The 16,033-nt window shown below is 43.2% G+C and overlaps 1 protein-coding gene and 1 non-coding gene across 4 annotated transcripts; one reads left to right on the top strand and one right to left on the bottom strand.

Moving 5' to 3' along the window:
- Positions 1-2,058: 2,058 nt before the first annotated feature.
- Positions 2,059-15,626, bottom strand: POLDIP3 (DNA polymerase delta interacting protein 3). Of its 3 annotated transcripts, none has more exons than XM_085048121.1 (9): positions 15,450-15,626; positions 11,805-12,201; positions 9,381-9,455; positions 7,353-7,448; positions 5,350-5,532; positions 4,434-4,511; positions 3,808-3,937; positions 2,888-2,954; positions 2,059-2,547 (listed from the first exon to the last, which is right to left on the bottom strand). In XM_085048121.1, the coding sequence occupies exons 1-9, from the start codon at positions 15,506-15,508 to the stop codon at positions 2,373-2,375; spliced, it is 1,260 nt and encodes a 419-aa protein (XP_084904247.1). In that variant the 5' UTR covers positions 15,509-15,626; the 3' UTR covers positions 2,059-2,372. The 3 variants fall into 3 exon arrangements, with proteins under 3 accessions (XP_084904247.1, XP_084904239.1, XP_084904251.1); XM_085048113.1 differs by having other exon boundaries at positions 9,381-9,458; positions 15,450-15,625; XM_085048125.1 differs by lacking the exon at positions 15,450-15,626 and adding an exon at positions 14,773-14,947 and having other exon boundaries at positions 9,381-9,458.
- Positions 15,627-15,884: 258 nt separating this feature from the next.
- Positions 15,885-16,033, top strand: LOC146443679 (U12 minor spliceosomal RNA). The gene has a single exon (XR_014849394.1). It is a non-coding gene; the product is annotated as a U12 minor spliceosomal RNA (small nuclear RNA).

Genomic DNA, 16,033 nt, shown 5'->3' with positions numbered 1-16,033 from the left:
AGAGCTATGGAACAGAGCAGTCAGTAGTTCTTCCAAGGAAGTATGTCAATGTCATCATAAACTCTCAGATAACTGAAACATAATGCAGAGTTTAACAGGAACTTAAAATGCATCTTCTTATTTGGCTTTTCAAATGGACATGAATCTATTAAATACAATCCTTGAGTGTCCCCCTTCTTTCAGAAGAGGCAAGACATGCACTCACAATACACGTCTTCACATTCACACAGCCTTCTGTCTAGCTGATAATGAAAGCAACCTACTTCACCTAGAACAGGTACCCTGATTTCAGAGCTGCTTTTGTTATAAAGTTACTTTTAAAATTATTAGGCTGTCAGTAACAAAGGCTGCTCCTTTTTTCTGTGAAAGGAGAACTGGAATTAGGTGAACACAAATGGCTCCAACTTAGTAGCAAATCAGATGTTAATTTCTATAATCCAGGTTAAAAGGTGGATGAGTAACAGTTCTCTCACCCATATGCTCTTCATCACTTCACCAGTTTTGAAATTTCTATGTTCACCCAGAAAGCATGACTGACTCCATGCTGGAACACCACCACTTATTTTTAGGTGCTCCACAGCATCTAAAAAGGCTTAGAATCCACTCTCTGTATAACAAACGTTTATTCAGAAACAGGTAATACATTATCTTCTCCAACCCCTAATGTTTCCTCCCCCCGCCCCCATTTTTTTTTTTATTAAAACACAGGTATTTGGTGGACAATCTATAAAAGGAGAACAATAGCTGTCTTAGGTCCCCTCCCCTACAAACATCTGCTGTTCACATGAAGCACCCTACCACTCATGGTGTCACTGGCCTTCAAACCAAAGAGAGTACTCCAGAAAAACAAGTCCTGCCAAGTCCTCATTATTTCCATGGCTAAAAGGGATACAGTGAGATAGAGGAATGGTCTGCACGAGCTAGACAGAGGAAAGAGTTCATACAGAAAGAGAAAGCAAAAGAAACTTAGGGTTGTCCAAGAAATGGAATCTGGACTTACAGGAGCTACTCAGCAGAGCTGAACAGAATGGATTAGGTTAGTCTCCCAGCTAGCAGGATCAAGTTCAAACCGCAACCAGATTCTGGAAGTTGCTCTCAGCTTTCCTCTCTTATAATACAGTTTGAACAAACACAAACGAGTGGAGCTACAGGGACTTTCAACATCCAAGGTGCCAATGCCGTACAAACAATGGGAAGTACTGGAAGTGCCACCTAGTGGCCTGTCACAGACACTCGCTGGCCCACGCCACGTCCTCGCCACCCTGCACGGGACTCGTCACTCCTCTCCCAAGTTTCTTATCCAGTGCTAACTGCACTCTGCTCCTAGACCTCTTCCTGAAGCCATACACTGCAGCAATCATCCTCCAAATCCAGGCATGCCAGCTGCATACCTGCACAGCGGCCAAACACTGCCCAAATAGCAACTCTCAAACAAAGGAGTTCTCAGACAGAAGACTTTGTGTGTATTAGGATCTGAAAAGGGTCCCAGGTTCTTCCTTTTTATAGGAGACGGGGTGAGTTAGAAGGTAAGAAAAAAACTCATCTCCCTGCATCAGCAGGAGGAGGCAATATAGTCTAATGGGAGTCAAACAGCTAGGTTTCTTCTAGCTCTGAACTGGTTCTTAATTTTTCAGTCCAGAAAGAGGAGAGTAACTGAGCCTGACCCTCCAGAGCCAACTCTTAATTGTACAAATGCCAGAACAACCCTCCAACACAACTAGAGTTGAAACACCCCTGCCCATAGCACAATGGCTGGTGCACTTGTGCTTAAGTCCTTTTTGCCTGATGTCTCCTTGGCACACACAGCGGGCAGCTCAGCTTTCCCCACTTCTTCTCACTGTGACAGCTGCTGAGCAGGGAAGTGTCCAACAGCCAGAATGAAGAGGTATTCCACCAAATGCATACAAGTCCCTTCTGTACAGAGCCCAACCTGACTTTGTACCCAGCGCAGCAACTTCAGAAACAACGTGGTGCTCTTGCCTGTGGACACTCAAGGGGATGCACCGTTTAGTTAAAGGTCAGTCAGAAGAAAAGAGAAGGAGATCACCACTCCTTCCCTCAAAGTCTATGTGCACTTTTAATGGCCACTGGGGGCTTTGGAATAAAGGATGGAGTTACATGGTATATGCTTGGTAATACATTACTGGCAGAAGGGGGAGGTTATTCTCTCAGGAAAAAAAATCATGGAAGAAAACTCCAACTATGAAAACAGAAAGTACACACACAAGAGGAAACACTATTGTACAGTAAGGAAGCGATCATAGAAAACAAAAAATTTCAGGAGAGGCAAATGCAAATAACATCTGCACTCCTGCACTTTCCTCATCCCCCAACTTATATGAATTTTCCAGTCCACTGCTTGCTCCCCCATCTCAGAGTTTAATTTTGAATTCTGTGGGCTGCACAGAGGCAGAGACCCCTGAGGATTTGAAGAGTGCCTTCAAGATAGTGTCAGGGTCCACTTCAGCTGGGGGATTTGAGGAGGCGCTTGCACTTGACCGGCGTGGTTCCCCTTCCTTCTTCACTGAGGGGGTATCACTCAATCGGCTGCAAGATTATGGAAAAAAAAACAGAGGCAGTATTTAACCTCATTTTATGATAAATAAATTTTAACACTGTGTTTGCATTTACTGTTATCAGTGCTGCCCCCTTACCAATATTAGAGTTTAAGGTTTTAAACATATTTAAAACATATTTATATTTAAAACCTATTTAAAACGTATTTATTTCTCAGAAGAAAACATCTTCATCTCAGATTATTTTTTAACCTAAGGACTGAGAACACTGTGTATCACAGAAGGGAAGAGAAAGAAAATTAATGGGACAACAATTCCCAAAATAGAACCTGCAAAAGTGTTTGGGTCTTTCCCCACTGCAGGATACTTACAGCAATATAGGCTGGTCTGAGGTGATGACATTCCCATTCATATGAAGATTGCATTTCATTGGTTGGCCTAAAAAATGAAATACAGAATTAATTCTATCAGAATTGGGGTAAGGTAAGATCCTTGAAACAACAGCACAAGCAGTAAGAATTCAACATGCTGGGGAAACATGAGAAAGAACAGCTGATAAATCTTCTGTTGCATAATCAGAGCAACAGAGGAGCCACTGAAACAGCTCAGTACAAATATGAAGCATCCTACTAATTAAGAAGTTACACAGAGTTATGAAGCCCTTAGCAGGGACACAAGAGGATCTCCCATTCTTAGCGATCTGCTCCTCATCTGACATCTACAGTATGTCACTCATCTAAAGAAAGAAAAAGCACCTATTTCCAGCTAAAAATGAACAGTTTAACATTAATTTCAGTTTAATATGGTTAAATAAAATTGCATTACTCAAAGTTTATGGAGAATGTGACACTATTTTTTAAGTCCAATTCAAAATGTATCTGAGTACACCCTGAAACTATTGCAAATATTAGTTTTACTTGTACTTTGTAAGCAGCTCTGTAGGCAGGTAAAGCCTTCCTAAGGTCTATCCAGCTCTTGGTACCAAATTAGAAACAAAAGGAATTTTGTTTGGAAGCTAGACCAGGAGACTCGTAAGGACCCTCTTCCAGCTCTGAACATTCTTCTTCTAGGAAAATGTGAGTGGGTTTTTAAATTGCACTTAAATAAACTGTGCATATATTCAGCTAGTTACGCAGCAATTATTACCTTATCTAGCTATTGAACTGATTTTCTGGCATTTCTTCTCTCTTGCTAGCATATGAGCATGTGAGATGCTTTTAAACCTTCCACTCAGGTGGAAAAGTCATTGTCAATTTATTTATCCTACATGCAACTCTGGCATCAAACTTACCATCTAAGCACCTGTTGTTGTATTTCTTATATGCTGTGATAGCATCTTCTTTCTTCACAAATACTACCTCAGCCACTCCAGGGTGCACCAGCCGGGCTCGCTTCAGAGCGCCACACACACAGAATAACTCCTGCAGACAGAGAGTCAGTCGTGACCATGGTCACATCAAAGGCACAGCATGAGAGGGGCTTACTTGCTTCATCACACCACCCATCCTGCTTATTAAACACCTGATAAGATTTGGACACTTGTTTTACAGTGTTTGTTATGGTATAAAGTGCTTGGCACTAGTAATAGAGATTACACAAGCAGAAAGGTTCAGGGCCAGTATCCAGTAATGTTTTTCACATAGGAAGACCAGATTCATTCTCAGCCTGGTGAGAATGGAAGCTCCATGGTAATTTAATACTCTGTGGGATTTTGTCTCATTTTCTTAAGCACACACTTTAAAAAAAATGTAAACAACCCCAAAATAATCAGGAACCCTCTTAAGTTTTTGCAAGGAAAGTAAACCCACATCATACCCTCATCACTGTATTCACCATAGGTCAACTGATTTATCAAAAGAGGTAGGATAAGGAAAGGAAGTGTCACTCATGCACAGTCTGGCAGTAAGCAACACTCACAACAATATCTTCCTCTGTGACTCGAGGATGCAGATTATTTACAGTCATCTTTGTGCCTTCCAAAGGACTGAACGCCAGCTGTCGAGACAAACAAATGCATCACGTGAAGAACGTCCAAAATACAGCACACAATACAGCACAGCAGGGAAAGCAATAAAAAGTCACTAAGGGTATTATGTCTGGGAATGTCTATATGCACACACAAAGGAGAGAGCTACACCAAGTAATGGGAAGTATCAATGTTCACTAAAGCCCAGCTCATCTGATGGCAAAAAGGAGCTCCTTTTCCATGCTAGTTTCTCTCTGAAGAGATTTTTCACTCTTATTCCAAGAAAAATAGTTACTTAATCTGCACACATAGACAGTACTCTGGTCACACCCACCTTTTAATAGCTTGTCTCTGCTGTACTCTACACCAGCCAGCAAACCCCAAAATTCAGCTCCAGCCTCTCAAGAGCATGCTGAACTCAACACACCTAGAACACCTGGTTACTTGTACCCAACATCAGGCAGTTTGGCAAAGCAATTCCAGGCAGGCTGTCTACAACTTGCCTGGGAGGTTGGACGTGTACAGCAAGAAGCTGTATTCAGAAGAACTCTTTTTCTTCTCTTTGCTAACTGGAGTGAAGACACAACACTACTCCTAGGGACATTAAAGCCACCAAGGAGTGTCCAAACAACAACTGCCACCTCCCCATAATATGGATTCCTCCAGGACCATGTGCAGGGAAAGGATGTTCAGACAGGTTTCAAATTCTTGGGACATGGACTGCAGCTATCAGAATAACCCTGATGATGTGCCAGAAGTAATAATGAAAGGCAGGCAGAAATGAGCTGCTCACATGCCTGATAAACAGCAAGCTTCAGTTGTTTCAGAGACTTCTCTAGAGAGCATTTCCCCCTTCCCTGAGCTCACCTCAACAGGTGCTGGCTCTTTTGGAGGCTCTTCCTTTGTCACTAAGGTCCGGGACATGTTTGTCAAGGCCTTTGTCCGCATAGGAGAGGGAGGTGCAGGTGGAGCTGTGTATGTATCGTTCTGGACCACTTTAGTCAGGGGAACAGTCTTGGACAGAGAGAATTTATTGCTGCTCAGACCAGTCTACAGGAAGAAAAAAGAAAGTATCTCAGAGCTGCAGCCTACAAAAGCCATCACTTTTCTTCAAGCACCACCACCAGAGTATTGCTAGTTTGCACTAAGAACTGCATGTCTTTCCCAGTGTCAAAACCACTACAGTGCTCAAGACTTTCAGTTCTGAGAAAAAAAATCAGCGAAAGCTTCTGGGCATAAACATAAAAAAGTGTGTTTATCCAGAAAGAGCACTTCCCTCATAAGCACTTTTTGGTTTTATACTCTTCTTAAATGAACTTTAAGAATGTGATCTGAATTTGAACAGCTACTTTCATCCAAGGATTTTCAAGTACTTTACAACATGTTCACAAGGCTGCTCATTAACAGTAAGATTGAGAAGCCCAGTACAAAGAGCAGTGATTCCTCAAAATCACCAAGCTATGGCACACAAAGACAAGAAACATAACCTTTTTAGTTGGAAACACCTGAGTTTAAAGCCAGACTAAAACTTGTGCTTGGAAACTGCTGTGAACACTGGAAAAAGCAAATTTACTCCTGGGGAAAAAAAAAAACCTAGAAAAACCCTTGTAAGATTACTTGAGAATCACAAATAGCCAGAAGCTCTATTCTGAATACCCACATGAGGAAATAAACTCATGGTGTAATCACTGCACTACAGCGATGCCTGTGTGATGGCAAAAGCACACAAATGTGCTTTTCCAGAATCAGAGAATAACTAACTTAGCACAAACATATGTCCAGCCTGCATATCTGAAACAGGGCTAACTTCAGACACATCAGGTTGGCTAAGGGCCTTAACCAGCTAAACACTGAATATTCAAGAATGACAACTGCACAGCCTCTCTGGGCTCCTGAGCCAGAAGCTGATCAATACCGTGAGAATTTCACCAGCTAGAATTTCTTTTGCTGCAGCACATGTGTTGGCTCATGGTCACTGCTGAAAATGACCTGGGTTCTGCCTTTTCCAGGACCAGACAGGGAGAGCTGACAGATCTCACTACAGCCTTCTCAGCCTTGAGACACTGCTCTCTCACCCTCTCCTCACACGCAATTTGGTGTAGCCCTCTGACCACCCTGTTTTATTGGTTCCAGTCCCTCTTTCTTGGATCACAGAGCCCAGAATAGGCATGGAATTCCAGCTACATTCTCAAAATGTCAAACAGAATAATTATCTTCCTTGATTTGCTGGCTATGATTTTACTACATCTACAGTTGACCTTTGTTGTGGGAAGGATGCACTACTCACTCATTCTTAGCAGACCACACAGCAGGACCCCCAGGCTCTTTCCTACAAAGCTGCTTTCCAGCCAGTCAGATCTCAGTTTAAGCTGCAAAGGGGCATCTCATGCCAAAGGCAGGACCTTACATCTGTCTGTACTGAAACTCCATCTTCTCCAGAGCAACAGTCCCCCCCAGCAAGATACCTACTAAGATTTTTGCACAGCAAGAGATTTCCTGTTTTGATGCCCAGTCTCCAGAAGCAGCAGAAAGCTTCCCTTGTTGGTTTACTCAAATAGTAACAAGACAGGTTCAATACACTTCCTCAACAAGAAGGAAGACAAGAGCCAGGATGCAGCAACCTGCCAGCAGGGCAGAAAGCACACATTCTGGCTGCTAAGGGCCCACAAAACCAGTTACCCTAAAAGAACTCTGTTCCAAAAATAACAGTAGAGGCATTGGCACAAAGGAAGGGTGGGGTGAAGAGCAAATATTTGACGAGAAAACATAATTTACAGACTTTAAAAGAACATAAGCCCTGTACAGAAACAGCCTCTGTGTCCATGCAATGTGAGCATGGCATGGTGGGGACTGTTCAGATAATCCCTTACCGAGTTGTGCAGGAAACTGTTTGTGGTGGTGATTTTCATCTGTTTGCTAGGAAGGGGAGAGACGCTTTCATCATCATCTTCCATGTCGTACAGACCCTGAAGTGAAGAAGGTAATAGCTTACATGCAGGTAGATTTCACTGAGACATTTCAAAAACAGGTAGTTTTCTCCTGTCTTCAACCATCTTCAGCTAATAAACACGATTACATTGGATTTTAGCTTCACGTATACAAGTTCATGTCAAAACATCAGTGTAAAAGCTATCAGACTTCCTTTCCAAAAGCACATCAAAACTGTTTCCCTAGATACACTTAAATCACATACAGATTCTATTCCTAGACCTCACTAGGACTGTTGAAAATACATCAATGAAATAAAGCCTCAATGTCTCATTTTTTAGCACCCTGCTACCTTTACAGTTGAATCCTGTGCATGCAATTTTTAAATTAGTTTGGGGGTGTTTGTTTTGGGGTTTTGTTTTTGTGGAGTTTTTTGTTTGTTTTTTGCTTTGGGTTTTTGGGAGTTTTTTGGGGTTTGCTTTGTTTTGGGTTGGTTTGGTTTTGGTTTTTTTTGGCAGGGGGGCATTGTCTTTTTTTTTTTTAATTAATTAGATGCCTGCTGAATACACCTAGACTGAACATTCTTTTTGAATAGCCTGCTTTCCTTAGCACAGAACATATCCATCTGGCACTAGAAAACACTGCACTAGGAGGTTTACTGAATGAGTAATTAATTTTCCAGTTCAACTTAACACTCATAGCCCTGACAAAATACTGAGGTGAACTCCTACACAAGTTATTTTTCTTCATTGACTCTAAACAATGTAAAGAAGTCTAGACACATATGGCAGTGCCCAGAACATAAGAATTCACAACTGCAAACAGCTTCCCATTAATTCATCAGAAAGGTAAAGAAAAATGGAGGGATTAGCAATGAGAGCTTGCAAAATCAGTGGGTTGTCACAGTCAGCAAGATTCTGGTTTACAAACAGGGAAGTTGTTCCAGTCACAGAAATGCTATGAAGGAAGAAAACCCAAAATGGATGAAGAACAGAGGACAATTGTGCAGAAAAAAAAAGAGCTGGGAAAAACAGTAGTCATCAGGACAATGGACTTGAGTTTGAGACAAAATGAGATGAATTCCACATTTACAGTGATGAGGTTGGAATAATGAAGACACTTCCATAAACAACAGCATCTGGGATAGGTGAGGGTAGCAGGCCAGCATAAAGGTAAGATACACAAATAGCTGAAGTTATTTAAGGCAAAAACCCCCCGACATGATATTGTGAATGTCAGTTTTCCAGTATTTCATGCAATACTTTATGTGTATACACAAAAAATAACGTAAGTAATAAAAATATGTAATTCCTCTCAGAAAAATCTTAAACCGAAGATAGCAAGGTGGCTGAATGGCTGGGGGCTGTGACCAAGGCCTTTAAAACTGATCCCAGAAAGACAATACTCTAGGGTCTTTCTCAAAATCTGCTTGAAAAGGGCTATGGGAACTTTGAAAGTACATCAGAATACTAGTTAACATCATTCACTATCAGGTTTCCAGCAGTGACCCACAGCTGGGATTTTACAGGAAGGTTATACTCTCTTCCACCTCACTATAGTGTATCTGACCATGTACAATCACATCCACACTCTGAAGAGACTGGCAGCATGGTGAATCAAAACAACCAACAACTTGATCTGATGTGGTGTCCCTAAGCAATTTATAGAAAAACATGAGAGCTAGAGGACTGCTTCTAGGGAAAAAAATACCTTTAGAACAGGCAGATAAAACTGGGAGTATCTACTTCTCATTCACATAATACACGAGGAATCAAGATAAATTATACTAAATGAAAACCTCAACTACCATGAAACTATCTTAACCAGGCAAGACATGGAAGCTAAGCTGATGAAGAACTTCCAAACACTTTTCTTTCCTACTTAAGAGTTTTCTTTGCGCCTGTCAATGTTTATGGACACATTTTCTTCCCTGCCAAAGGTAACAAACAGAGGACAGAGCAGGTACACACCTGTTTATGTGTATGGTTGTTCACCACATTGATCCTCATTCCTGCTGGATGAGAGTGTCCAGGAACTGGAGCCTTCTGCTACAGTTAGAGATAAAGAACCAAAGCATTAAGCACTGCAGTCCATCAGGTCCTCATTTCAGAAAATCAAACCTGTTAGTTGAATACCCTGAGATGACTTAAATGAAACTCATCTTCCCGCTTTGAAATATATAAGCACATTATGCTCTCAGGTAACACCTACATTTCCTGTGATATGTTCAATATGAGATAGTTTCACTTCAATTAAAATCTAAGACCACATGAAGAAAAATATTCAAATGACTTAGGGTTTAGTCCAAGATTACTGGGAAGTTAACTTCAGTCCTGTCAGGACTGACTAGATCTACATTTCTGCCAACACAAAACCTGAATGGGCTAACTCAGAAAGTAAGTGTCTCTTCTTTCATGCAACAGGTAACTAAACATACATCTCTCTGCCAAACAAAAGGAGAAGTATATACTGCCCCTTAGCACTAGAGCTAGAATAAATTATAGTGGAGTACAATGATGCACAGGGTAGTGAAGCTGCCCCTTCTGCAGCCCATTGCATCATGAAACAGGGAAACCACAACAGAAGTAGCTAGGCAATGTACCTGTACTAATCAGTAACTGAAATCATGCAACAACACCCTCAAAAATGCCCTTTTGCTTTTTGAAAAAGCTGGAAGCTGTCCATTAAGGAATGGATCTTCTTGCAAAAATACTCTACACAGGCAGTAAAATCTTCTGATTTGCATTTTCTCTAGACTGTAACTTATACCATAGCACCTCATGTTTCAATTTGCTAATCAATTCAGAAACAAGGATACACATCCTACAAAAACAGCAGCAGACCTACAGAATTTTTTGGTTTCACAGAGTTTTTCTTGCTTTATGAGAAACAAGCCCTTAGGACAGCACATTTAGAGCTGTGTGTTGTGTCTTGGATCAAGATACACTAGTTTGATTCTGCTTCCACATTTGGAAAGATAGGAGGGTCATGGGCAATTTGGAATTCCAGTACAAGTATTTTTAAAAACTTTTAGATAATTTCTCATGTGCAAGGTTCTTTCTACAGTTTGAATCACCATTATATCCTATATATAAATATATATGTTTCCTTGCACTGTGTTGTCTAACAAACAGAAAATACTACTGGTCAAATCAAGTCACAAAAAAGCCCAGAACACCAGGTCAGAACAAACAGCTACTGCACCCAGTCTCTGGAAACTACTTTAACTCCTAGAAACTTTGTAGAAAATGTTCAACTTCTTATGGCTGATGGTGGTGATTTGGCTTAGAAGGACAGCAAGAGTACTAATCACCCTCCCAATTAACGACTGCTGAACAGACTGCTCTACTGCTCTGTGATTAGCCCTTCTTACTGCCACAACAGTCCTTTCTTACAGCAGCCCGGCAGTAAACCTGCAGAGTAGTGGGAAACTTCCTGGCCTAATTTACAGAAGAAATATTTTTGATGCTTTTGAGCAAAACCCACAGCTGAACAGAAAGCAGACTCATCTTGGCTTTTAAACTGATGACAATAGGAGATTCCTGGGTATGTGTAAGCACACTGCTGATTTTTTGGCAGGAAATGGAAGAGGTAGGCTAGGAGCTTGAGATACACACTTGTAAGGAGTAAAACCACTCAACCAACCATCCTGACAGTCTGGAAACTTCTCTTTTGACTCTATCCATTGTACCTAACAGACACAGTTCAACAGCAGTTGTTTCTCAGAGAAGCTGGCTAAGAATCAAGGTGCTGCACACGGCAAAGTGAAATCAGAAAACTGGCCCAGGAAATCAGCAGGTCACAGTCAGCAACTGATTATAATGCAACTGAAATGAATCTTGAGCCTCAGCAGGAATGTGATCAGGCAACTCCCTGGAAACCAAGGCTTTCCTGAAAACCAGGCAAGTATAAAAAGAGAAAATTGTAAAAGGGCTCATTGAATTTTAAATTTTCTTAGATACAAACACAGCTGCATATTCTAAACTGTTATCCCACCACTAGGATAAACCAGTTACCTATACAGGACAAACCACCACATCAGACTTGCAAAGAGGGGCAGTATAAGAATGACAAAAAACCCTGCATCATTTTGTTTGCATTCAGGTACAAGAGAGCCTACTTAACTATTCAAGACATCTCCTTTAATGCTGACAGGAACACTGCCTTAGTCTTTTTAAGCCCAAAATGAAAATTTAAATGAAAGGTATGATCCTACAAAAAGTTTCAAGCAGCTGCAAGGACACACAAAAGGATCAGAATCCTGCCCCACAGGCTGGAATGAACTGTATCATCATTGCTTCTACTGTAACCATATGAACATATTAATGTGTTATCTTGTCTACTGAACTGCCGTACAATAACTGAGAGGCTCAGAGGTGTCTCACTTCACCTACTTGGATAGTTTTGGTGATTTTCATGGCTGGATTTACTGTCCCCATAGTTGGGCTGATAACAGCTGGAGAGCTCCTTTTTAAGCTGATCTTCTCTCTGGCATCCACCACTTTGGTCACCTTTTCAGCAGCAGCAGCAGCAACACTTTGCTGCTTACGGGAATTCAACATCTCTCGAGCATCCTGCACCTTCCCTTTGATTTTGAAGCGAGCGTCTTTCTGCACCAGTCTTTCACGGGCATCTTTAACCCCCAGTTTGTGTCGGGCATCAGTGAGTCCTATCTTCTGTCGGGCATCAAACGTCTGCTGGAAGCTCACAGCTGGTGATGATCTATTTAGAAGGTTTTGTTGGATCCCAATGCGAGATCTTACACCCCCAAATACTGGTCTTGTGTTAGGTCTGGAGGGAAAAAAGAAAAGAAAAGGAAAAAAAAATAGTTTCAGGCATTGTAAGATGCGATATATTGTCAATAAAAGTATTTGTGCTGCTGCAAACAAAAGCTCATTATTACTGCACAGAAATCCACTCAGGTTGGATGTCTAAATACAACTGTAGAGCTCCTAAGCTGTTTTATGCTGGATTTTACTGTCTACATAAACAGCTAAGGAACTGATTTCCAAAATCCATCTTTAAGCTCACATTTACAAACAAAAGGGTCTGACTTCAGCTGTGCTAAGTACCTACTACATTTAAACAAAATTCAACAACTCAGGTACTTCAGGGAAACCTTTGAAGACAAAGAGGAACAGGAACAGACTTTCTGGCTTTAGGACTGAACAGGTCTGTGAAAGCATCTTTTGTAATACAGTAACACATCCTGATTCAGAGGAAACATGGAACTACACATGATTTCAAGAATTCTGGGCAGCAAGTTCAGATTTGTGAGAGCACAGCAACTTGAAATTTAGGATGTACAAGCACCAGTAACAATCTCAGCTCAAAGCCATCAGTCTCAACGTTGATTAGTTTCCAGCAAGAACAGTCATCAGTCAAATTACTTTTTAACATGACTGCTTCTTCTTTAATCTACTAAAAGAACTACTGCACTCAATGGTCTTTACTTTTTAAGCACATCATTATCACAATACTGAACACAGAAAGACAACAGCCCACAAAAACTACAGCATTCGCAGACAAGTATTCCTAAAAAGCAGCACAACATGCAGTGAAACCTAAGACTACTTTCTTATTACAGGTCTGATACACTTTTTCAAAATCTACCCTAAAAACAAAACCAGTTTATATAATCTCAATGGAGTTCCTCTGATGAATATTTTTTAAGTTTTTTCCATTGAGTTTCTTTGTAGTAAAAAAAAGGACAAAGTAGTAAGAGGAATTTTAAAGTTAAGGTACTGAAAAAATATTCTTGCTGTTGACTTTTTAGAAGTCAAAATAGAGGGATACAGTGTCCATCTGCTTTCAGAAATGCACTGTCCAATATTACGAAGTCTGAAAGTAGGTAACTAGAATTTTTTGTAATACTCAAAACATTAGTATCACCAAATCAAATGATGATGCTATTTCAATTCTTCACACACCTTTATATCAGTACTTCCTACTCTAACCCCCACAACCTTGACATTATTTACAGTCATGTATTTTCAGTGGAGAGATCTTTAAAAAAAGCCCAAACAACCAACCAAAAAAGAGATTAAAGTCTTAACCTCTACTTCTGTCTCTTTAATTTTTGTGTCCAGATGTCTGGAAAGCTGGACTAGAGTCCCATTTTATTACCTAGCTAAGAGTCCTACAGTTGCTTTCTCATACAGCCAAAGCAAACCAGCTAGAAGAAACAGGAGTATTATTAAAACCATCTATGAAAATATATCCAGAATAATACAGAAGACTTACAGTACTCATAAAGCAACAGACACAGACCAATACTTTCCTTGCAATTTTAAAAAGCATTTATTCAGCCATGTTGAAAGCATTCAGCTAGAGTGCTGCAGAGGGCTGGATGAGTGGTTCATGAGCATAAGAAAGGTCAAAGTAAAACAAGAAATGTATGTATCAGCATTTAAGCCAGAATTAATTAAGACTGTTGAAGACAAAACCCAATGAAATAGGTTAAGAAACTGTACTGAAGATTACACCATTTCTGTAGAGTGTGTTTGCCCTAATAAGCAACTCTCTTTCACAGATAATTGCTTACCCTACAAGAGCATTAACTGCTTAGGCATTTGTGCCACAGCACCCGGAATAAAAGAGGATCTCAAACATCTAATTCACTTTCCAGGATTCCAAGCTCTGTCTTGAATATGTTATAGATTAGTATATTTTATAGGTGAATTTTTTTCTATTATTTCATTTAGACTATTGAACAGCATGGATACAATGATTTAAGCTTATTCAGTTTATCCAGCCTCCACAAAGTCAGGTTTGCTACCTCAGGAATCTATAAAGTGAGCTAAACATGACATACAAGAGGAGTGTGGGGCACAACAACTCTTACAGTGCTGCACAGGGATTATTGTTCAGCAAAGAAAAAAGCAGGAAGAATTCCTGGAAAAAAATGAGAGTTAAGGAGGGATTTGAAAAAGGATAAAGGAGGTACTTGGAGCATAGTAAGCAGCCTAAGACTGTTCCAAATCTGCAGGATAACATGAATGAAAGTGCAAAGCCGAGGCCTTGTCTAGACTAGGATTTAAATATGTTTGAATGTTTTGCCAGTATATGCTAGCAGGTAACTTTCAGAATACTACTCTAGACATGGAAGTGGATATACATTCAGAGTTAAAAACTAAGACCAATAAATTTTAAAAAGCCAGCAACAAAAAAAATAAAACCAACAAAGCAAGAGCACACTGAGCTAACAGAGATGGGAGAAAAGGTCTTCAGACACATTAAGAGACTATGGCAAAAGGGAAAATGCAAAGCTGCCGAAGGGGAATCCCGATGAGAACTGCCAACTGGAGCAGTAAATGGCCCTCCTACACCGGAGACATCTGCCGTGCAAAGAAACAATCCGACCTTGCAGCTGCGGTGTGCAGCATGCTGCACGTCCTCTCGAGCACTGCCCTCACTCTGCCGGAGCTCCGCTAACTGCGCGGCAGGCACGGCAGCTCCCCAGCCCCGGCGGCGGTGCGGCCGCAGCCCCGGCGGCTCCGGGCGGTTACAGCTCCCCGAGCCTCCCACGGCTCTCCCACAATGCACCGAGCGGCTCCGGCGGCGCGGGCTCGGGGCAGCCCGGGGCACGGCCTGGCTAACACCCAACACCGAGGGGCCCGGCGGGCCCACCGCGCTCAGGCCAGCAGCGCCGGGTTAGTCGGCGGGGACAAGCACGAGGCAGCGCGGCCAGCGCGAGTCGGGGCCTCAGTGAGACACGGGCCGGTGCCAGGAGCCCCGAAAGGAGCGAGCGGGAAGGCGCGGTGGGTGTTCAGCCCGCCGGGGCAGCGCCGGGCGCAGGGGCCGAGATGGGGCCGACCCCCGCCCGGCCCTGAGTGACGGCCGCCGCAGCCAATCGCATGGCGGCGCGGCCCCGCAGGCCCGCGGCCGAGCCAATGGGAACGCGAGGGCGGGAGCAGGGCCGGGCCGCGCCGAGGCAGCCGCGGCCCGCAGCCCCCGGAGCGGAGCCGCCGGCAGGGAGACGCGAACAACGGCCGGGGCCGCCGGGCCCGAGGCGCTGCGCCGCCCTCCCAACCGCTCACCTTCCCTTCACCGTCACACCGCGTTTCCGTATGAGCTCGTCCAGAGACAGGTCCGCCATCTTGTCGCGGCCCCAACGATGAGACGCAGCGAGCGAGTCCGGAGGTGACACCGTACGACTTCCGCCCCTCGCCCCGCCCTCAGCAGCGCGGCGAGCTCCGCCCCCGGCCCCGCCTCCGGCCCCGCCCCGCCGCCACGGGGCTACCCACAACCCCCCGCGCGGCCGGGCCGCTCATTTGCATAGGGCGCGGTGCGGCGCGGCCCGGTTCGGCCCGGTTCGGCCCGAGACAGCGCTCCGGCTGCGCGGCGGGGAACAAGGACCGTGCGGAACCGTGAGGGCACTGGCAGGGCAGCGGGAGGCAGCGTAGGGAGGCACTCGCCCTGACCTCTAGAGCTTGTGCGCAGCAGTGTACCAGCGGCAGGAACTAGTTCTCGTTATGCCTTAAACTTATGAGTAAGGAAAATAACGACCCGGGGTGACGCCCGGGTCCTCACTCCCAATGTGAGATGAATTTTTGCGCGGGTACAGGTCGCCCCTGGGTGCCCCGCTTACTTCGCGGGATGCCCGGGAGTCGTGATCTGCCCG

Source organism: Lichenostomus cassidix, chromosome 1Aa, assembly GCF_008360975.1.
Source record: "Lichenostomus cassidix isolate B80296 chromosome 1Aa, HeHo_3.0, whole genome shotgun sequence".
Lineage (NCBI taxonomy): Eukaryota > Metazoa > Chordata > Aves > Passeriformes > Meliphagidae > Lichenostomus > Lichenostomus cassidix.
The sequence above is the reverse complement of the archived record's forward strand: the minus strand, read 5'-3'. Positions and strand labels throughout refer to the sequence as shown.